At 37.0% G+C, this 24,218-nt stretch overlaps 2 protein-coding genes across 3 annotated transcripts in view; both read left to right on the top strand.

Annotated features, from left to right (window-relative positions):
• Positions 1–7,127: 7,127 nt before the first annotated feature.
• hrh1 (histamine receptor H1) lies at positions 7,128–13,463 on the top strand. Its single transcript, XM_063909973.1, has 2 exons — positions 7,128–7,308; positions 9,819–13,463. Exon 2 carries the CDS (start codon positions 10,037–10,039, stop codon positions 11,684–11,686), a length of 1,650 nt encoding a protein of 549 aa, XP_063766043.1. The 5' UTR covers positions 7,128–7,308; positions 9,819–10,036; the 3' UTR covers positions 11,687–13,463.
• Positions 13,464–16,649: 3,186 nt separating this feature from the next.
• Positions 16,650–24,218, top strand: part of atg7 (ATG7 autophagy related 7 homolog (S. cerevisiae)) — a 50,779-nt gene continuing 43,210 nt past the window's right edge. The window contains exons 1-9 of one of the 2 annotated variants that reach the window (XM_063911714.1): positions 16,650–16,773; positions 18,028–18,239; positions 18,397–18,451; positions 18,977–19,094; positions 19,189–19,266; positions 19,386–19,502; positions 20,308–20,454; positions 20,753–20,841; positions 23,426–23,547. In XM_063911714.1, coding sequence (XP_063767784.1) covers positions 18,068–18,239; positions 18,397–18,451; positions 18,977–19,094; positions 19,189–19,266; positions 19,386–19,502; positions 20,308–20,454; positions 20,753–20,841; positions 23,426–23,547 — 898 coding nt within the window. In that variant the 5' untranslated portion in view covers positions 16,650–16,773; positions 18,028–18,067. Of the gene's footprint in view, positions 17,199–18,027; positions 18,240–18,396; positions 18,452–18,976; positions 19,095–19,188; positions 19,267–19,385; positions 19,503–20,307; positions 20,455–20,752; positions 20,842–23,425; positions 23,548–24,218 lie in introns of both variants that reach the window. The other variant, XM_063911713.1, reaches the window with a different exon arrangement.

The following is a 24,218-nucleotide window of genomic DNA, read 5'->3' as shown; positions in this document are numbered from 1 at the left end:
TACTATAACACCAATAAAATATTTTCAAACATCCAAAGAATAATCTGACCATATGTTATCCATACTTTCAAAAATCCCTTCTATCCTATCCTTTTCACCATTTTTGTCTGTTTTTCAACTCAAGTAAAGCTCTGAGAAGTCTCTGAAGGACATTGAAAGTATTTGTTAATCTCCCAGCAACCTGTCTGTATTATGATGTTCAACTTTGAGCTTATTCAAAGAAATTAGATTTGTCATTTAGGAAACAAATGTATAAACATATAACCCCATCCATATACATAGTGTATATATATTCCTATATATCTTTCATCCAGCAGGGGGCAAAGGTTAAGTTAAATCGCTTGCCATACAGAAAGGATTTCAAAATATGAAACAATGATGCTACTCTCCCCGTAGTTGTGTTTGTGCATATGCTTTGTGTTATCCTTGAATGTGTTGTCTCTGGAAGATTGTGTGAGAGCCATTAAAGCCCAGAAACTGTTAATGGGGCCATGTTTGTGTGTGTGTGTGTGTGTGTGTGTGTGTGTGTGTGTGTGTGTGTGTGTGTGTGTGTGTGTGTGTGTGTGTGTGTGTGTGTGTGTGTGTGTGTGTGTGTGTGTGTGTGTGTGTGTCTGTGTGTGTCTGTGTGTGTCTGTGTGTCTGTGAGTGTGTGTGGGGGGGCTTTGTCTGTGTCCAGTGCAGAGCATTATTCTTCATTAGAAACAGATGAGTGACTCTGTCTATTCCAGGACTGCCCCTGGGTTCAAGTCAATCCACCACCCAGGCATCCCCCTAAAACGCTCTCTCTCTCACACACACACACACACACACACACACACACACACACACACACACACACACACACACACACACACACACACACACACACACACACACACACACACACACACACACACACACACACACACACACACATGCGCACACATTATGCAGAGTGTCTGTCTTGTCTGCTTTGGTAAACAAGAACTGAGTCAGATGCTCAGTAGAAATTAGCATTTTGGAGTTGTATCTCAGCCAATAGATTTATCTTTGCATAACAATATAGAAGACATGGTACGTTAAATCAACGTTTGATGAATAATATATAGAAATAAATGTTCATTTGTGTCAGAATATCCAAATATTTTTGATTAAAAATGGTCAAAAATGAAGTGCAAATGTGTTTCCCTGATGCAAATGATGTGATTTAATGTATCTGTGATCTTACGTAACTTAAGTTGAACAATTATTTTGGTTTGTCATATTTAATTAGCGGTAACTTAGACATTTTTATCACATTTGGTCTTTCAATGAATCTTAAAGAAAATCCATCAAAAAGAAATGTGCTTATGGAAAAGAATATGTAAGGTAAATGCAAATCCGTGGACATTTATTTACCCCCTCAATTCAGAATATCAAATTCACACTATCTTAAATATAAATGATCCCTTATTAGAGAGCTCATGTGCTGAAATACCCAAAAATCAGAGTCAGCCAGTTGTTATTCAGACCAAGTTTTTCTGAGGTATAACTGGAGGAATATAAATTATATTTCAGGAAGGATAGGCTTGCATGATGAGCCTCTCTGCTATCTATCAGGCGGCTTTGACTGAATATTGCCTACCTGCACATTATCTGTTACTTGGTGGGATGGAATTATCCAGTTTGCTAACACTTCACAATTTCTGCTTACTCCAGATGGATAGAGCTTTTTATTTTGGGGGGGTTTCTTTCCCAATATTGAGAAATGATTCAACTGTAAGGATATGAGGAAATTAAACGGCATGTGTCTATATTTCTTTAAAAAATCACAACGCTATATCAATCATTAACAAAAAAAGACAGACAGACAGACAGACAGACAGACAGACAGACAGACAGACAGACAGACAGACAGACAGACAGACAGACAGACAGACAGACAGACAGACAGACAGACAGACAGACAGACAGACAGACAGTATGAAGAGAGCAGATTACATAAGTCCTTCACCTCACATGCCTGCCTATGTGACTGCGAAATGCCCAAGAGACTGAGGGATGGAAGAAAGCAGCGAGAGGAGAGGAGGTGGGGGAAGCGAAGTAAATTGGAGAAAATTAAGTGGAAGAGGGGAGCGAAGAGGGATTTGAGAGAGAGGCGGGGTGATCGAGAGGAAGAACGAGTGAGAAAAAGAGGGAGGCTGATGAGAGGTTTATAAAAAGGAAAGTGAAGATGATGTAGAGGGCGTATGAAGTGGGCCTCTGTCATCCTAGTTAATGCCAGTCTCCTCGCCTCAACGATGGTAAAAAGACTGCTGCTGAAGAGGGCCCCGATATGCAGCCTGACAAAAGCACTTATCAGATCCAGCAAGGCTTGAAATTGCTGACGTGCAGACAAAATGTTGAAATTAAGTCAACTGGAAGGCACGTTGATGACCGTATTCATATTGTCTGGCTGATGCAATGTTTCACAGAACATGTTTTGTTATCATTTGTTACTCATGTAGAAAATGGTGCCTTCATTGTGCACATTTAAATTAATACAAAAATAACAATGAAACGTGATTTTTGCCTTATAAAACATTCCCTTTTATGTTTAGTTTTTTTATTCTGGTAGTAAATGTGTCATCAAAACAACATGCCTAAACCCTAAAATGACATGTTAACGCAGTTCTCTTTTGAAAGAGATTTGGTTCATGCTGCACAGCTACAGCGGATGTTTAAACTCCCAAACTGGAGCTGCTGAGGATTAAGTGTGTTGCTCAAGGACACTTCAGAAGGACAGATGCTTTTTTTCAATTCCTCTGGCTGAAAAGCAAGCTCACCATCAAGTACATTAACTCAAGTACAGAACTTAAATACAAAATTGATGTACTTGTACTTGAGCATTTTCATAAATTGATATACTTGTCCAGTATATTTCAGAGGAAAATGCTCTACTTTTGCTCCACTACAATTATTACAACAATCTAGTGATTTTTTCATAGATTCCACTACCCTAAAGTGCATCAAATTGGGGTTTAAATGATCAGTTGATATATCCATTAGTCAATCTAATCAAGTTTTTATTGAACAGAACAGCTGCTCACATGTAAGATTTTCTTGATAGTATTAACAGTTAAGAGATTTGGACTTCTGGTTCGACAGAACATGGGGTTTAAAGATGTCCCATTGGCCTCTGAGTAATAATGAATAATCTTTGTTTTGAAACCAAATGATTAATTGTATACAAACAAAATAATCAGCAGTGTAATCCATTATGAAAATAATCATTAATTGTACCCTAATGAAAAAAAATCTGATTTACCAAAACAAAAAACAAGCTGGTAATGCTTAATTGCATTAGCAAAAATTATGATATATATAAAGTGAAAATCTAAATACTTTATACACCACCAACTTACTCTGCTGTGTTGAATGTTAAATAAAAAGAAGATTAAGAATCTCTGAAGGAATGTGCAAAAACATCATAAACAAAGTGACAGATTTGTATGAGAAGCAGCAGCTGCAGAGAAAAGGTTACAGTAAGGTGGTATCAAAACTGGCAGGAGAAAAGATAAGAACCGAGAGCTGAAGGGGAACAACATATGAGGAGGATAAAGGATTGGTAAAGGAGGACGAAATAAATGTATTGATTGGCAGTCTGGAGTTGTTATAAAGCCACATTTCTCAGTTCACTGTTAACAGTTGACATTTGAGGGGTTTGTTTACAAAGGGTAACCGAGTCAACTCCCAGTGCTAACAGTGAGTAAATCCCACTTGTAAAGGGAGATTAGCCAGAGATTTTCCCCTCCATTTATGTACAAGAGACTCTGATTGACTGGCCAGTGCGTTTAATATTAGAGATTATATGACTGATCTTGAGATATCAAAGGCTTTACTGAAGGTTACGCTGATTCCAGGGACTAAAGAAAGCTTTGATTTGTTTTGTTAGCTTGTAAATGATCCACATATTGCACACACACATACACTGCCAGACCTCTTTCATGGCGTATCTCAGCAGGAATGGAACTGACCAGCAGATGTCACTGTTGGCCTACAAAACAAAAACATGGGCCCCAAAAGAGAAATGGGATAATATGTTTTTTGTCTCATAGAAAATACCAAAAGAAAGTTGATGCTCACAGTACAGGTTCATGGTCCTATCCAAATAACTGTGGTGTTAGGCGCACATAGATGTTGATTTTTGGCAAATCATACACAAAATAATAACACAGATGTTTGTGGGCAGTCATTGACTTCCATTAGACGCCTCTGGCTTAATTTGATAGATATAATTAACCCACACAACAATGTGCTGTAACTGGTCTGTTTTTTTTCTTACACTGTAATGACGGGCTATTATGGGCTCCCATAGTACAGATTGACGGTAATAAAATTAGGACCTGTGACGCACTAATTCACACAAATCCTCAAATCAATGCGTATTGTATTCACAGGCACTAAAAGCAAGAGAGCACAAAACATACACAAAATAAATCAGATTTCTCTCAAAGCTGTAGAGCAGAAATAGAAATAAATCTTGTCACTATACTGCACATTCATATTACAGTAACATTTGTGTGCCGTTTTGAATATGTATGAATTGTAGAACATAAATATTGATCAACTCATATGAAATCTCTTGCTGCTCAATGATACTATAACCACCTGGCATTAGTCCTTGTCCAATCTAACCAATTTTTTGTCTTAAAACACGCAGGCAGTTTGTAAACACTGCTTGGCTTCCTGTTTTCATGAATCCATTCGAGTAGTGCTGTTATGGCACAGAGAGGCTCTACTCGACTACCATGATGGTGTTTGTCAAGATGGGGGTTTTCTCAAAGGTTATCCAGGAGTCATAACGACACTTCTGTCACCACCTTCTGTTCCTTTAGTGACACATTTTTCAATTCAGGTAAATGTTTCCTTATTCCGTTTGCCTTATTCTGTCCTCAATAAAGACACACACACACACACACACACACACACACACACACACACACACACACACACACACACACACACACACACACACACACACACACACACACACACACACACACACACACACACACACACACACACACACACACACACACACACACATACACTGCTCGCTTTCTTGAAACCTTCCTTCCTTTTTATCTTCCATTCCACCCTCTAACAATATAAACCCCGTTCTTCCTTCCTTCCTCCCTGTCTTTTTCACCTCTTCACCCTCTGTTTTCTTCAGTAAGGTAGAACAGGAATCGTAGTAACACTTCATCTATCTGTATAGCAAATCATTTATAATTGTGTAAGTGCGGGGAGCTATTCACATAAACGACCAATATTAATGTTAATAATGTATTGCTACGACTCTCCTTGAGGATTAATATGATACATAAAGCTCCTGTTTTTTTTTTTTTTTTTTTACCAGTTATCTGTAAAGTTCATTCAAATAGCAGCTACATTTCCAGTAATGCAGCTGTATACAGCAGCTGTGAGACACTTTAATGCACTTAAAAGTGATCGGAAGGGGTCTGAGGCTGACTCAGCTGTTGCCATGTTTGATGTTAGCTATGGTCATTAAACTTTGGACTCCTGAAGGGGTCATTTTACCTAAATACATAGGTAAAGTATTCTATACTACACTGTACTGTACTGTAACATTTGATTTAATTTATCACCATAAATGATCCTGTGATAGCCACATGTCTAATTTTCTAATGTTGCCTACTGACACATTTGCAAATAAAACAACAAATAAAGCAAACAACATGTAGCCAAGTAGCATGTTGAATGAGATACAAAGCTTAGAGGTGTGAGGCAAGCGACATGCAAATTAAGACATGTACAATGCAAGGACTTAATACAAAACAACGCTGAGCAGACAATAAGCGCATGAAGTTAAAATATGACATCATATAATCACATTACACTTCTTTTGTTGTACAATCACATTACACAACAACAGAAGTTCATCTGGGACCTTAAAGAACATTATTCATAACAAAGTTAGGTATGTTTAAATGTTCACCTACCATCATTTTGGTGGTTTCACCCTCATCTCAGTCTTCTTCAGACAATAGAACTGGGTCAGGTGTCATCACATGACCTATAAGTCGTAAAACACCAAAAAATATAGCAAGTTATAGTCAAAAGGTTGCTGCATATTTGGCTAATAAATAATGTTTACAATTTAACTACCTATGTACAGTACATTTAATTCAGTCAGGGAACAACATAAATACAGTATAAAAACATACTGTGTTCAATTGTACTTATTTAAAATAATGTCAACATTGCTATCCATTGTTTAAAAGTCTTATCTAGTTTCTCTCAGAGTTTTACACATTTGACACCATCAGGCAAAGAAGTCATTTTTTATATCAAGATAATGAAAAAATTAAGTCTGGTCTCCAACTAATAGGCTGAGACAGAATTGTGATGGATAACAGCTGCACTCAGCCTACTAGCTGCTTTGCATTATTGGGTTTCAAGGTTTATATTTGTGATATACTGAACATATCTATAAAGTGCAGTGAAATGCTTGTTTTCCTCATCTGGTATAGTGTTCCTGAAATTGAATATAAAATTGAAGTGAATAAAATATATATCATATGGCCATAAATTGGAGAGAGGGTGAGACACAATTGGACATAAAACAGCTGGTGAGTCATATAGCAAAAGACCTTGACTCTTCAGGTGAGGAATCAAATGAAATAAAATGCACTCCTGAAATCGTGTCAACACTGGAAATAGGTATCTTTTGAATCCCATTTTTCGCTTTATGTAAGCCAGACTTACAAACATCTGTTAAATCATAGTCACGCTAATGTTTTTGAAATAAGGACTTCTACAAAGTGCCCTTGTTTTAGCTCTATAGATGATTTCCATAACGTTATAAAAGAGCAATAATAAATGACTATTTTCATAGCAAGACATTTTAAACCAAAATACATTTTTAAACAATTGATGTGCTTGACCATAGTTACAAGGCTTCTTAATAATGTAAGGGAGAATGAGTTTGCAATTCATCACCATCCGGTATGTATGATTGCCATTGACTTGTATCTTTCGAATAATTGTAATGTCTACATAACACTTGGTTCATGACGAAGGGAAGTTACACCCCCCAGTCTGTGCCTTGAATCACACAGAGCACAACGTCATTAGTTGAAAACCTATTTTTTATGGCTACAGTTGTTTACCAGGCTATCATGTGAACTCCAAAGTCTGTCTTCAGTCTAGAGAGAGAGAGACAGAGGAACGAGATAGGAGAGAGAGAGAGAAAGAGAAAGTGGGAGAGCCTCACTCCTTTTCTGATTTTCACCCGGAATACAAGCTGGAATAAAACGGATTTTCCAGGAAATTCATGCATGATTGGTAAGTCTAGAAAAGGTCTACTTTCACTGCCCAGAATGCATTAACTTACATTTTTAACTGTTTTTTTTCACAATACCAACTGAAAAAAACCCATTTCATTATCAGCATTGTAACAAGATCTCGACGTGTTTGTCGATTTTGCTGAAAGCCTAAAAGTTTTCGGCAGCAGCGGCACAACAGGTGGCTGTCTGCGCAACAACCTGCAGTGTTTATGTCCATTGTTCATTTTTTGATAAATATGCTCCAGGTCTCAAAATATGATGTCTGTTCCCGATCTTTAGTAATGGAATCAGGGAGGCAAGGGTCATTACAGATAATTATATTGAACAATTAGCGTTGGATAAATATCCTGTCCTATTCTGGTGCGATAAGGCGTGCTGCTCAAATACAGAAAACACGTATAAGTATTCCTTGAGTAGGCTAATATATTCCCTAAATGTTTGTGTTGCGGAGACAGTTATTGTATAAACACACATGATATGAAACCAGTGAGAAATAATGTTTACAGTCACACATTTCAGCTCAGATCCACATTCAAAGAGATTAATCCAAGCTAATGATAAATAATGTAACTTGGATGGATTCATTTCACGGAAGTTTCACATGTATGGTTTAACATATTAATCATAAATGTACAATAATGTTGTACAGGAGTTTCAGTTTTCCTTTCACAATAATTGGTTCAAATGTGGCATAACAACTTCTTTATCACCACTCTACAGCTTTGGGTGTTGGAATATGTCAGTGTCTCTACCTGATATAATCTGAAAGGCTACTCTCAACACTCATCAACATCCACAGGAAAATGCCATAGTTCATTAAATGCCTCCAATGTGATCAGTCTCCCTGGCTTAGCTATTCATGTAATTATTCAATTTTTTGGAGCCTCAAGATGTAAACACAGGGGATTGGTTAGAGCAAATTCTCCCCAATTTTAATATCAATGATGACAGTTAGCGTGAGTCACTCTATCAGGATGCTCTGATAAAACAACTCTGGGATGTGTGGTGTGTTTTTAGACCAAGAGCTCAACACTTTGGTGTGTTTTTTTATGAGTCATCTGTGAGTAAGCAGGCACAAATATACAAAAAAAAATGTATATCCACTAGAGAAATAGTGAAATACATAAATTGGAATGTCCTTTTCGTTTCTACAGGAGTTCTGTTTTAATCAACGAGGAACATGTTTCCTTTCTGCGTTCCACTTCCAACATGCCAAACCTTACATTTGCATAATCTGTGTGAATCTATTTATTAATTCAGCAAGATTGCTTTTGCCATCTACAGTGACATGAGTTTTTTATTGTTGTGAGGAATGACTCAATATGAAAGGATGGAGCCTTCCAAAAATATCAGACATTTGTTTTCTTTGTTGGATTAACCAAAAAATATATCTTTGTCATGTTTTATACTTAAGTTTGAGTCAGAGTGTCGCTTTAAAACCAAATGACGTATTTTTTGCAACAATTTATCATAGAGGGAAAAGTCTATAGAAAAACACCGAGCTGCCTCCATGGCAACAGGCTTATTACAGTGTACTCTTTTAAAATAGCCCAATAGTTGAGATTATTGATCAACTAAAGGTAGTTTATTGATATGTTCTAAAATGAACATTTCTGCTGTGCTTTACAGATTCAAATATGTTATTAAATGTGGCTATTGCCTCCATTCCTTCAAACACACAGTTCGTCTACTTCTGTGTCGCTGATGGGCTCTGCCACCTTCCCCTTTGTGCGAGTGTTAAAGAAAGTCAGCTGGACAGCGAAAGAGAAAGAGCAAGAGCCAGAGCCAGAGATATTAGGGCCAATAAATACTGTGTATAGAAACCAAAAAAGGGAATGGGTTAACAGGACCAGCTGTATTTGAACTTTTATTATTTTGAGATAAGTTATTGGCAAATTACCGAGATAATCTCTGTCTTGTTACATACCTTTGGCTAATAATACTTTCACTTAGGTAGTATGTTGAATACATTAATGTGTTGGTACTTTAATATTTATTATATTACTACAATAACATGTACTCTGTCTTCCTCACTGAAATGTTCAGAACCTATAATATTTTTCATTTAAAATCTTTACCTGCTTTACACAAGATGTCTCTTACTTCAAAATTGCCATTCTCAATATAGGAACAATCGGAATTTCCAGTTTCCAGATCACACTTTTGTAATTTGTATATTGGACTATGATTGGCCTCAAAACACAGTTATTTATTCCAAAATCATGCTCACATTTGCATGTGTTATACTATCTCAAACTTGTTGATAGATATGATGTGAGATAAAGAGGTATCTGGAGAGCGTACCTACCAACATTGTTAAACCTACCATCCCACAAACTGTGAAGCTAAGACGGTAAACAGACATCAGCCAGACTGGCTAAAATGAATGTGTTTTTGAACATAAGGGTAACTGTACTTTTACATTTTGTTGGAATAGGCCTTTTAATTAACAGTAGGAGGAAAAATCTATATGACAAATTTGAATGTTTTCTGCTTTATGTTTTCCAGGTGCAATTGGGACTGAACTACAGATCAAGACAACACTGATTAACGCGTTAAACTGGATTATATTCCACCTTTGACCACAAACGTGCACTAGTGGTGACGCTGTCAGTGAATGATCCAAACAAAAGAGATATAAATATGTTTTGCTCAAAGGTTTAGGACGTACTGTTCTAGGATTATCCATGATATGACTGGATCTAGAGGTGACAGTCTAACTTGCCATGATGGAGTCCGGTCTGTCACCTTTCACGGACCCTCTCCACCCTAACACCCTAAGATATGTCAATAACAGCAACAACAGCTGGAGTGGCCTCCTTGATGCTGAGGATCTGAGGAGCAATCACACCCTGACCCTCCATGGCCGCTTTCATAACGCGCTGCTGGGGGTCAGCCTGGGTTTTCTTTCACTTCTCACCATCATGATGAACTTGCTTGTCCTCTACGCAGTGAAGAAGGAGAAGAGCCTCCACACTGTAGGGAACCTCTACATTGTCAGCCTTTCTGTGGCAGATCTGATCGTAGGGACCACAGTCATGCCTCTAAACCTTGTGTATTTGTTGGAGGATGAATGGAAGCTGGGGCGGGCAGTCTGCCAATTTTGGCTTATTATGGACTATGTGGCTAGCACAGCATCAATTTTCAGCTTGTTTATTCTGTGTTTGGATCGGTATCGCTCTGTTAGACAACCACTTAAGTACCTTAAATATCGAACTCGGGGCAAAGCCACTGTGATGATTTCTGGAGCCTGGTTGCTGTCCATGATGTGGATTATTCCAATTTTAGGATGGAGATCTTTCAGTCATGTCGACCTTAAACCTGAGGAGGAGAACAAGTGTGACACTGATTTCCGCTTTGTAACTTGGTTTAAGGTTGTAACTGCCGTCTTTAACTTCTACGTACCATCAATTTTAATGTTGTGGTTTTACACCCACATCTACTTGGCAGTACGGCAACATCTCAGAGACCGAGAAAGAATCATTCATCCGACTGACTCGTTTGCTGAAAATGAAAATGGACAAAATGCCCAGACGCCTGAAAAAAATGACCCCGAATCACCGAAGAGGGAATGTAAAGCTCCATTGAAACTCTCTAAAAAACAACGCTTGTTGGACCATAACACTCTAGATCAGCCATATTCCCTTGAGGATCCTGATAGAACTAAAATGTCTTTATCCAGAGCACACAGAAAAATTGGTGTGAAGTGCCAGCAGACATCATTGCTAGCCATGACAACGAAACGACTCAGAATGGCAAAAAAGGTCAAAGGGTGCTCGTTGTCGCCTGAGGAAAAGCAGTCAGACAGTGAGATTCCTCTGAGTCGACCTGCAGTGCCACAGGACATCATCTGTCCAGAGGGGAATAAGGAGAACAAACTTCAAGCGTCTTTAAATGAATGTCACGTCACAGTGTCAAAGTCAGTAAGTGGTGTCTGTGATACCAATCAGGTTTCAGATGTCCAGAGATACACTTCCGGTCTCTACAACAACTATGACCCCAGTCACGCTCTGCCCTGGACCAAGGAAGGGGGTGAAGATGCCACATTGGACACAGAAAATGCAGTGACTCTGAGACAGACTTGGCAAAGGTTTATTGATCAATCACGTCAGCGTATTCAAAGCCTGAGGATCCGTAAGGAGCACAAGGCAGCCAAGCAGTTGGGTTTTATAATCGCTGCTTTCATGTTGTGTTGGATACCATACTTCATAGCTTTCATGGTCATGGCGTTCTGCAGAGAGTGTGTGCACCATGACCTTCACATGTTCACTATATGGCTAGGTTACATCAACTCCACTCTCAACCCTTTTATATACCCACTGTGCAATGGGAACTTCAAGCGAGTCTTCAGAAATATTCTCAAGATGCGATTGTGACTGATAAGGACATAATGAAGAAGCATACCAAAATCATTGGGGGCAAAATGCTGCTGATATTCAAAGATATAGGTTGAAATCTGCTGCATCAATTAAGTGCAGATGAACCTGTAAATGTATTTTGAGTTTCAAATATTTTATTTTGTTGTGATTTGTATTTGTATAACTTATTGCCCTTCAATTCAGACTCATGGCAAAAGCTGGGGGCAGATTTCTGATGTTAATGTTATTTATTTTGTCTATGTTATGCTTATGATAACAAAGCATGTCTAAGACCAGAGACCCTAAATATTAAAAGAATCTGATCTCTCGCCCTTGGTGAACAGGAACATGACTTTAGTGTGTTTGCTCTCTGGTCCGGAGCAGAGGAAAACTGTGTACAACATTTTTTATGAAGGGTACAGAGATGTGACATTATACATAATATATTTAACGTTTTTCAAACATGCATTTGTGAGCAGTTGTTACACTGTTTCCTCATCATTAAAAAAAGATTTGGAAAATGAATCGCCTTTCAAATCATCTGTAAAGCTGTTGCCAAGGAGGGCCATTTGTCATGTCCTCAGTTGTTCCTTTATTTTATCCTTTTTTTAATAGAGTTTTTCACCACACTTTAAAAAACGATTTCCATCTTCATGATAATCTATATCTGTCTTCTGTTCTTGTTTTACCTGTTTGTGCTTTGTCAACTCTTTACTCTTTTGAGACTGAATGCCAAATATATAGCGTTAACTCAAGATGTATATTTAAATCTACAGTATATACTTTTTATATTCAGACACTGGCTTAAAATTTGTTAGTCATACATTTTCACAGTCAACAAAAGCCACTCTAACCACAGAGGAATAAACTGGCATTTTAAACCAATTGCTAACCTTTTTACTCTACTTATGCTCTACTTGATGATGCCATTCAGCCCCTCTTTCCATGTCATTAGCCAGCTAAAGAACACCTAATATAATTCCGCACAGGAGAGGAAAAGCAATTGCAAATTTGAGGCTCATATATTGCATTTGTATTGATTCAAACTTAACTCCACAATTATGTCAGGCATTAGAAAACGCAATGCCTGCAAATCTTTTTGCGAATACTAAATCAAAGGGTGCTATGTAAACATGTTACCACTCCCATAATGTTAAATCAATGTGTTCAGATTATCTACCGTCAGAGGCCCTCTGTATTTCAACTTGTGTGAATCGAAATAAGGCTGTAATAGGTTAACATGCATTAACTCCAAGAAAATCTAGATCAAGAGAAAAAGAATATATAACTGTATTCAGTGAACACAGACGGGTTGTGAGTCACTACGAAGCCAAATCAAACAAAGCGGAGGGGGGTGGAACTGAACTGGAAGAAGTGCGATTGCACTCTGTCATCTTTCCCGTACATCTTTATCGACAAGATGGAGCCACTAACTTTATCTCTATCTATTCTAAATTTAGTTGTGAAGTTCTGCTATTTGTTGCAAAATACATTTTCACATATTTTTCCAAGATTGCTCAACTGCATTTTCTGTCCCAGAGTGCTCTCAACATGAGGCTGCTGAATGTTTTGATGTTCAATATTATGGGCATTTCTGCAAGACTGGTTTTTCAATTTGACGACTTGTCACGATAAATTCTAGCTGCTATTGCATACACTCAGAGCTTCATTACTGGCAACAGAATGCAAAGGTCTTTGTCTATAGTCTATAATAATCTAATTCTCTTTTAATAATCCTTCTTGTTATAACTGCAATTTCAGGGATAGCAGTCATTTACGAAAGTTACAATTTAAATTGGGGCAATACTTAAAAGTCCTGTGCTGTGTTTTGAATATTCAATTCAGACTACAGAACACAGCTTCAATGTTTGTTTTATTTTGCTTCATGACACAAATAAAGTGTTATCTAACAGGCACCAGGTTTTGTTCAAGTCAATGCTTTGATTAAACACACTTTAATTTAGGAATATGACCATTTGAGCGCAATATAACATTTTGACACCTTCAAAATGGGACAATACAAGTTTGTCAGGAGGTCAGGGGAAGTCTCCTGCATTGGCCAGTTGGTAATCCAGCCTTGAATTCATAAACTTTTATATTCCTTAAACAGCCTTCATTCAATCTGCAGTGAAATCACTCAGCACCGGCTTTGCCCTTATTTTAACAATGGGGATAACGGTACTCCTGGACAAGGAGTGAGCGCTACCCTGATAGATACTACACTTTATAGTAGGTTGCAAATATTGCTAAGCATTCAGTTACTTGTGCAAACATAGCTAGCACTTGCAGATTTGCCAAAACCAACACTAATGGTAATAAAAGAAAGACTAATGGAAATGGACCTTTGCCTTTATGGCAAAGGAGCCACAGGCTGGCGTTAAAATAAAAGTTATTGCATAGTTTTGCACAAGTGCAGAGCATGGGAGCCAAAGGGGCTCAAGTTCTTCAGCTAAAAATGTCCCCTTTGACCAAACAAACATAACCATAATTTTTCTTCTGTTGCTGTTATTGCAAGCAAGCCTTCCAAGCTGTGATTCAATGAGAAATGACATTATCACCTTCAGTGTCCTCAGTCATTTATTTAATGTGTAACATAAGGAAGGACCTTTGCACCTTTTCCTTTTGTTTTATGGATGAACAGGAAGAATGTGTTTCATTTTATTGTGTCTGATTTATGGAGGGGGATCAACAGTTTATTGTTTATTGTTCCAAAAACAAAGGTGCAGTGTGTACAGTGTGCCACATTGAGGCTGTTTGAGATTGCGATTTATAACTCTTGTACAGGGTAAAGGAGGCAATTTTTTAAAATGCATCAAAATAAATATTTACCCACTGACTTGGCCCTTAACACAAATGCCTGCAACTAACTGTATAGACCCAATATTTTCAACATTTTTTCTCAATAATAAAGCCCTACCTCCCCTTTAACTTCTGCAGGAAAACATGGACCAGTGACTTCTTAAGTGTGTACTTAAATTGAAGCATTTAATATGAAGAAGGGACTTTTCTACTGGAAGTGAACTGAAGAGCAATGACAATGGTAAGTGTGAAGGAGACACTGACAATCACCTTTATCGTATGAGCAATGGGAGAGAAAAAAAATAGTTCCATATCTGTAGAAATTGATCATAACATTAATTTAGTAAAAGGATGTTTATTTATTTTACTCAGATGTCTTTGATGATAAATAAAACATATTACTGGAGTAAAAATATGCAAGCATCAGGAAAATGTAGTTAAAGGAGAAAGCCCTCATTTTTGAAATGCTGGAAAAAATGTTACAGGAATAATGACTGAAATGATTATGTAGTTAATCAAATCATAATCATTTTAAACACACCCTTGTTTTTCATTACGTTTTTATGTATTTTGTGAGCAAAAATTTTAATTTGTAAAGTAATTGGTAACTAAAGCTTTCAGATAAATGTTGTAGATTAAAAAGGTGTCAATATCTCGCTCTGAAAATGTATTATTATTATTATAAGTAGTTACATAAGTATAAAGTTACATTTAACTAAACACTCAAAATAACTTTGAACTTGTCCTAAGCGAATAATTTGTCTTTTGTGGCAAGTAATTACGTTCAGTACACTTGAGTAATTGTTATACATTTCACCAGTGGGAGGGTAGTAACTAAACTGGGTCAAATGGGACAAACCTAATTTTCTGCCTAGATCAGCAGCTCACAGAGTCTACTTGAAGATCCTTGTTGAGTTTGTTGCTTGGTTTCATTCAACAAGCTAATACAGCTCACACAACATCACTGCACTTAACCAAACCAATTGTGTTTGGGTTCAACAACTTGTATTTTCAAGATGTATTCACTTTAACCTAACATCTGTCATTCATGCTGTGTTCTGTAGTTCTAGGAAGCTGTAGCCAAGAGCCAAGAGCCAAGTGTTGTTTTTCTATTGAAAAATATTTACTCAAGGATAGTATTACACATTTTCAGCCTGAGCTTCAAAAACTGTCAACAATCACAGAATTTTTTGTCAACATGGTGGGTATAAAATAGGCTGATTGTAATATTTTTACACTGAATATTTTTTACACTTTATTTGCATTTGAGTTCTTGGGAGACTAAAACATTGAACAAAATGAAGGCTCCAAAATAGCATTTAGACCTTCATGTTTAGTAATTAAAATGTACAGATATTATAACTGAAATTGTTTTAAGAATAATTAGGAGAGAGATTATAAGATTAAGATTTGATGTTCCCTTTTTTTTAATCCTTTAATTCAGACGTGGTCCTTGGTCTAAGGGTATGTTTGTGTCCTTAACACTATACCTTTATAACCTGATTTAAACAAGTATTTTGGTACTGTGTTGGCTAAAAATATGAATTTTGCTTTATGTTACTCTGCTCTGTGCCTTCATTTGAGATGTGACTGAGAAGGCTGGATGCTTTGATTCAAGATTGCAAGAAGGTGGAGATTGTATGATAAGGAGGGGGGAACTAAGGTTAGATAATCAAGGGGTCTACGGGAGGATGACGGTGTCATATCAAGGATAGACAATTGTTCTCTGGTATCAAAGGTGGCAGTATGTTTATTTTTTTGACATGTTTATTTGTTATTACAATACAAGTCTTGTTATTTATTGCACCAATGAACTCTAAAGGGAATCATGCAACATGGGAGGCCAACTGTCCAAAGAGAGTATGGGGGACAGCCATTATCTGGGTTGTATAGGAAGCATGAGGAAGTTAGATCTTTTTAAGGATCAGGTGATGTTGTTGACAATAGTAATAACTTAACTGACAGTATAAAAGACAATCTTTAAAAATGCGTACACTCAAGTCAAGTTGCAGGGAGGATACTAAGGAGTTCCAGGATAGGGCAGAAGCAGCAGCAGCCGAGAAGGGAAATTAATGAGTTCCGTTATCAATATTTAATGGTGGTGGAGATTATAGTTGTACTCCAGTAGTTGGCAGTAATGCAACATTTTGAATACAATACGCCATTAAAATACCAGAAAAGAAGAACAACAACAACTAAAACTTGAATAGTGCGTTTTTGTCCAGCGGTGTAGTTTGGAGACAGCCCCTTATGGACTCTCATAGACCGGTGCCCAGATGAAGTTTTTTCCCGGTGGCTATTCTGAGGTAAAATGAGCTAGTCTTTTTTTTTAGTAACTGGTTTTACTTCATGTGCGCTTCTTTCTTGAAGAATATTGTACCGTTTCGTCTGTACCTTATGTAAACCGGTTGAACAGGTATAAAACCTGAGCTACGCTTCCTCTCTGTGGCTCGCACCATTACCCCACGTACACATCTGTTCAACCCGACATGAAGAGAAACGGCGCGTATAAGGTTTTGTCCGTATTGTCGTTTTTCATCGTGCTGCTGTTCATGTTTCTGTTTTGGTTCTTTATATTTTACTCAATTACAATTGCATCATAAGAAAGACACAAGAGATACACACACTGACGTTAGCATCTGCTAAACTGTGAGGCTACTTACCCACAATGCAATGCTCTGTTGACAAGTCCCGCTATCACATGATCACCACCAGGAAGTAAGGATTTCTGGTAAGTGCACCAACCTCAGCTTGCTATAGTTTCACAAATGTATTCATGTTTAGCTATTGCATCTGTTTAGATTTACAGGTATTTCGCATAGTGATTTTTTCCGTTATAGATAATCGTCGTGTGTAAAAAAAAAAAAGACAAAACAAAACGTTAGAGCAGTAAGCTGTCCCATCTTCTGCTTTCACTGATGTCTGTGTTACAACACTCTAAAAGTACAAATAAATAACTTGCTCCTCAAAAGAAGAATACTTTAATGTGCTGGCAGTTGATTTCAATCAATAGTACCAGCTGCTATAGGATCACAATAGTTATGTTAAGGGTTATAATATAATTGTCAAATCGAGTTAGCTCGATATTTGTAGTTCTAAATCTCACACATTTACCTAAAATTGGATAACAATGTATTCCACCCCCCATCCTTATGCATTCTTGTCAATTTTTGAATGATTCAAGCAATGTTTTTGTTTTGCAAAAAACAGTCAAAGATGCATGGCATAGAAAATGCTCAATTTCTCAAAACCAATACAATGGTTGAGACATATCATTTTTACAGTGCTATACCAAAGGACTGTTTGGGGAATTTACTTAATTAGCTCATTATCTTTCTCTACATACATTTGCAGTTTACTTCACTGGGTTGTATATTTTAAAACTGCATTATCAGAGGTCAGGAGCTAAGCAAAAACTAAATTATTATATTTTGTGCATGTGTTTAAGCTCCTTAGTTTCACCATCAGAGAACATGTAACCGTTGTGAAAGTGTGTTGAGTTCACAACAGCTTATAGAGCCTGCAACCTTTGTGTAACCTAAAACTATTTAATTTCACAGATTGTCGTACTTGGCTGCTCATCCTGTCAGTGAAGTTGTAATGGCATCTGACACCAGTGAGGCAGCGTCCTCCACTCAAGACCTCAAGCTGCAGTTTGCTCCCTTCAGCAGTGCTCTGGAGGCCGGCTTCTGGCACCAGCTCACTCAGAAGAAACTCAACGACTACAGATTGGACGAAAGCCCCAAGTGTATCAAAGGATACTACTACAATGGTGAGTGATTAGATCAGTTGTTAATGCCTTTTATCTTGCTGTTTCTACACTTTACACAATTTACACAGTTACGGAGGCATTTCGTAACCTGGTTAATGCATTCTAAATAATAATTTTGAAAAATTGATAACTATTCTATTCACATTTCTGTCTATAGGTGACCCACTTGGTTTGCCCACTCGCCTGACATTGGAGTTCAGTGCATTTGAAGTGTAAGTATGATGAAGTATAGTGCCTATATAAACTATGTAAGCTGTATCCTAACCCTAAGTTTATTTAATGTTTCAAATGTAAGTAAAATCCACAAAGGTTGAAACACAATTAGGAACCTGCTATCACTCTCAAATGTATTGATCCATATTTAAATCTAGTTGACAACAATTTATTTAAGTTCTGAATGGTTTCCCATGCTGTTAAATGTTTTTTTTCATGTTTGATTTTTAACTCTGCAATTTGTTCAGAAATATATCAACGTTTGCTATAAAAAGTCAAAATGTAATTTTGGTAAAATTATTCAATGTAATATTGCTCAAAATTCTGGTATTTTTTTTAGGTAGTTTTTATAGAAGTTGAGTTTTATTGGTAGGAAACAATGAATTAGTGACCTTACTTTTGAAGTTAATCAGCCTAATCACTTGGGTTGCACAACATTTTATTAAAACCCTATTTCAAAACAAATGTAAAGCACAGTTATTACGCAAAATTAATGCAAATATTCTGATGTGTTTTCCTGTCAGGGACGGTCCTACGCCAGCCCGTTGCTGTCCAACTATTGGAACGCTGTATAACACCAACACACTCGATGCCTTTAAGACCTCTGATAAGAAAGCTCTTCTGGAGAAAGAGGCCAAGGAGGTAAAAGAAAAACATTGGGATTTTCACCCACACACATTCACATACCAACATAACTCACGAAGTTGAGCATTTGTATACTTCCGTTGTTTTGCAGATATGGGATGCTATACAGTCTGGGGCTGCTCTGAAGGACCCATCCATCCTCTGCAAATTCATCCTGCTGACCTTTGCAGTGCGTATAAACACTATATCTGACAGGTTTTGTTTTATATATAAATGACTTTGTGTTTGACTATCTTTATATTTTTCTTTCACTCTTTTAGCAATTTTTTTTAATTCCCTTTTTTTCAGGATTTGAAGAAGTACCACTTCTACTACTGGTTCTGCTTCCCTGCTCTTTGTTTCCCAGAAGGAATAAAGATTGTCAAACAGCCTTCTGGCCTAGAACAAGTTTTCTCAGCAAAACAGGTTGGCCTTTTTTTAAAAAGATTGTACAACAACAGTAATGAACATTATCTACACAACACACACAAATGTTTGAACTACTGTATAGTAAAGAGTTAATACTATTGGCTGTCTTCCATAGATTTATTTAAAACTTGTTCCCCCTTGAAATTCAAATATTATTCCCATTTGTGCAATTTTTATGTTTCCTTTTTACAAATATTGCTTCAAATCTTTCTTTAGAAAATGAAATGGATGCAGCTAATAACAGTATTGTTTGAATCTGCTTGTTGTGTCTAATAGTGTGTGGGTAATAGAATAGTATAATGAAGTGAAGTGATTGCTATTTCTCATGTCAGTGGGTCCAAGAATTGAAAAGCGTCATTAACTCAGAGAATGACTCGTGAACTGCATGACTCCGAATGCAAGGGTCTGATATACATTAATGGGTAGACACACAAAAAGGTTAGGGTGTATGTGTCACTAAAATTCTGACCAAAGCCATGGGTGCCGTGTAATGAGTGCTATAATATCTTTTCATCCATGCTCTACTTTATTAACATTAAAATATTTCAGAATGTATGCTTTATAAAATTATAACTTTGAAGAATGTCATCCATTTATGCGGTGACTGCAATGCCAAGTCATCGTAGATAAGTTCCCACCTTTTAAGCTTGCTGACCCTCTGTGGGTGGTGGGCCGAGGTGGGTGGCAGCTGTGACTCTATGGTGTTGATAATCATTATGATTACCATTCAAAAGGTCTGTTTTATATATGCATGTACAGCAGGGAGCTTGTAATTATGCTGATTGCCTGTGCTCTGTCTCAGATCACAGCCTTGCAGGATGCCTATGACTCCATGTGTATCAAAAAAGAGACCTCTGCAGTGCCTTACTTCCTAATGAAATACACAGAGGACACTGTTCAGATGGCTCCACTCGGTGACTGGGACACGTTCTTCACTGATACTAAGAAGGTAGTACTTCACTTTGTTTTGTGTTTCTATTTTTTTAGCAACAAATGGAGAAACATTTTCTGCAAGAGTGTAAAAAATCGATATATAGGGACATTTTTTCACAGTTTTCAAATATTTCTGCTCTGTTGGATTGTTTTATACACTACTTTATTTGACTGTATTTTACCACACACACACACACACACACACACACACACACACACACACACACACACACACACACACACACACACACACACACACACACACACAGAATCCCTATTTGGTAAAGTAAACACACCATGTTTGATTTTTCTAGGTTACTGTGGGCGTCTATGATCCGTGTACTCTGTCTCAACATCCGGGCTGGCCACTGAGAAATCTGCTGGTCCTCTTAGCTTACCGATGGTAATTCCCTTCCTTCTTGTGTGTGTGTTTTTGTGTGCTGGTAAAAGAAGAGGAAGTTCTCTAGAGGATTTAGTTTTTTTTATAAACGCATGTTGAGATTATGAATTTCACTATGACTGTTTTTCAGATTACATCAACTATTTTATTTAGGCACAATGCCACAAAAAGACAGGAAATGCCTGCTTAACTAATTTCCTGACTATCAAGTGTAGGAAACTGGTCTGATTTGAGATGTTGATGTGACCTTCCACAGTTAATGGCGTTCATACTTCACTTAACGGTTTTGTTGTTAGAGTTTTGCAAGTATGAGATTGCTTCACATTTTCCTGATGTTCCATTTTGTTCAATATCTAACATGTTGCTAAGTCATAGTTTTAAAACAAAAGTCATTCTTTCCACACTGTTTGTTTTGTGATATTGTTTACCTTGCCTTTAGACATTTGAAATTAAAACTAAATTGCTAGCTACAAAACTATTTTAACCACCTAAAGAATTTGAATATTACTCAAAGTTACTCAAAAAGATCACAAGCACAAGAGCTTGGTAGCCATTGCAACAAGTAGTTGATAAAATGACTGCCTTGTTGACACATGCCAGGCTGATCTATGAGACATACAGCAGCTACTATCTATGGACACCATACTGTAGGCTTCTTAGTGGAAACACAAAAAAACATAGCATGCAAAATGCATTTTGGGGCAATGCATTTTGCAAGGCAATGCATTTTGGGAATCTTGAAACTCCTGATACTTACAGGCAAAGTATTGAGCCACTTAATGCTGCAGATTTTCTATTATATCTTTTTCTAACAACTGAAATTGTTAGATAAATGTTTCTGTATGAAGCATTGTCGTTTTGAAAGCAGGACTGGTCTAGTAGTAACAAAATGAGAAGGCATTTTGTAAAAATCCAGTAGAACACACATGAGCCGTCCTGTTTTGTGAACAGGAATAACAGATTTCTAAGCATTTTGTTACAGCTCATAAATTACTCCGTGTGTTTATAGACTCAATTGGTCGTGCACATGATGCTGGTATGTGGAAACCTGTGTGGGCTTTGCAAAGCAATATGTTTTACTGAAGTATTTACAGAGAAGAAGTGTACACCACAGATGAGTTAGTGCAAGTCATTGGTTTAAATGTTAAGTAATATATCTAAGAAAGAAATGTCTGAGCATTTCTTAAAATGTGTATACAGATGATAAAAACTAAATGGCATGCACTGCTGATATACTGCAGACATTTTAATATTGTACCATTTTGAAACTTTGACATTGAGAATTAGAATTATGCAATGTTTTCAATAACTCATTCTGTAGTTTAAAGGATGCATGAAAGGAAAAAAAGAAAATTGGTCAAATTGCATCTGAGATGGTGAGAATTAACTCGAAAAGACAGATGCAGTATCAGGAAAGTAAAACGGAAGTTGTACTGTTTGCTATTGGTGGGAGAACTTGGATATCTACAATACCTAACATGGTTTTGTGTTTTTAACAAATGATGTGGCCTACTTGCATATATCTTTTATTGTTGATTCATACAGGGCTTTCCTTAAAGGGTTTATTCCCCATCACATCTCATATTATCATTTGAGACGGTTCCTTACGTTTTTGCAAAACATATATCTGCTTCTCTAGGGTAGTCCTACCACTATTGCAATTGTTTTACCACCTATGAGAAGTCACTACATGCTGCTGTGCTTTAAACATGTTTTTTCCTAAACCCTAGGTTAACATTATTTATTTGTATCAGGTTTATTAGTGACAATCTTAATGCGATTTACAGAGTTTAACATGCACACTGACGGACAAAAAGTAAATGACCAGCTAAATAAGATAAAAAAATCCTAAGTTTATTCTTTACAAAATCTAATTGATAAACAACAGAACCAAATTTCCAAATTGATCTCCAAATTGATCTTAAATATGTCTTAAAATGAAAATCAGCACATGATAATATTGCATCATTGTCTGAGGTCGACAATACATTATCTGTTGCTTCACATTTCTAAATTCAGGTCTACATAACATCATTTTGCCCCTAGAGGATTTGGTTTTTCCTGGCACTTGTCTTGCAATGTCAGTGATATTTGTATTGCATAATTATTTTTCATTTAAACAAGGAACCCCCCCTGGGAGCAGTTTAGCAATAATATGCCACGATACCAGTAGTTTATCAGCAGCAAATTCAGATAAGCCCTTATGTTCTGTATTGAGCTGCAGCTTTTATCCAATACAAACTTCTTCAATCTGTTTCCTGACTTCACTTTCTGTCAGTGTTAAACATAAACTGTTGATGCTGGCGGGGACGGGTGAAGAAAGAATTACAACGTAGCCGCAAAGTCTTGCTTATTCAGTTTTTTCACTGGAGTCTGTGTAATGTGACTGTGGTAATTCAGAACCATATTAGGGGAAATGTGTTGATGATAGTTTTTGTGAGTGCTCAGTTATTACGGTTGTTTCTTGCATTCTTACAAGGGGAGATAGCATATTCTGCGAGAAGATTTTTCTTATTTCTTGTTTACTCTATATATGTTTTTCCTTGTTTGACTTTTGCATTTATTTTTGTTTGTTTGTGTGTGTCAGGGGCTCTAAGCTGGACACAGTGGAGGTGCTGTGTTTCAGGGACAGAACTCTGCAGGGGAGCCGCTCCATTCAGCACAGTGTCATCTTCCAGATAAAACTACCTGAGCTTCCCCTCAACTCAGGTAATTTCATTCTTATTTGTGTTTGTGTAGTTTCATCAATCACAATGACATTTTTATTATAAGAAGATAATCACCCTAATTTACCACAGTTAGTAATTGATTTTCAGGTAGAAATCAGTTTTATCAAATAAAGCGGTGATTTCAATTTCACGCTGCGCGACATTTCATCTAATGAACACATCTTGAGATAAAAATAATAATTCAGGGAATTTAGTTTCCACCCGTTTGCACTATGTTGTTTGTATCCCTTCTACTCTGGACATTTAGGAATGTTTTCACCGGCTGCTGCTGTAGGTTACACACTTAGGCATGACATATCCCCAAAAGTGAAGCCAAAACACATCGAGCGCCCCCTGGTGGCTGGGTGTTAGTTTAATTTAATTCATACATTTTTTAAACTCATATAATTATTGAATGCCAAGATCACAGTTAATGTTTATTAACTTTGCAGCCCTAATCAGTCCGTACTGAGATTCTGTGTTGGTATGTTTATATGCATTTGTTCTGTCCATCTTAATGTGTTTTTGTGTGTGTGTGTACATTGTAACTGATATGAAAACTCAGTCATAGCTTATTTTCCACTAAGACTTTTTGCATCCCTTTGAAACTACACTAATCCCGCTTTTTCTATTATTCCTTTATCCTGTGAATAAGGCATGAAAGTAATTTAA

This window comes from Eleginops maclovinus, chromosome 20 (assembly GCF_036324505.1).
Source record: "Eleginops maclovinus isolate JMC-PN-2008 ecotype Puerto Natales chromosome 20, JC_Emac_rtc_rv5, whole genome shotgun sequence".
In the NCBI taxonomy this organism is placed as follows: Eukaryota; Metazoa; Chordata; class Actinopteri; order Perciformes; family Eleginopidae; genus Eleginops; species Eleginops maclovinus.
The sequence above is the reverse complement of the archived record's forward strand: the minus strand, read 5'-3'. Positions and strand labels throughout refer to the sequence as shown.

Coding starts and splice junctions, on each gene's coding strand:
- hrh1 (XM_063909973.1), top strand. CDS start 10,037: ATGATGGAGTCCGGTCTGTCACCTTTCACGGACCCTCTCCACCCTAAC.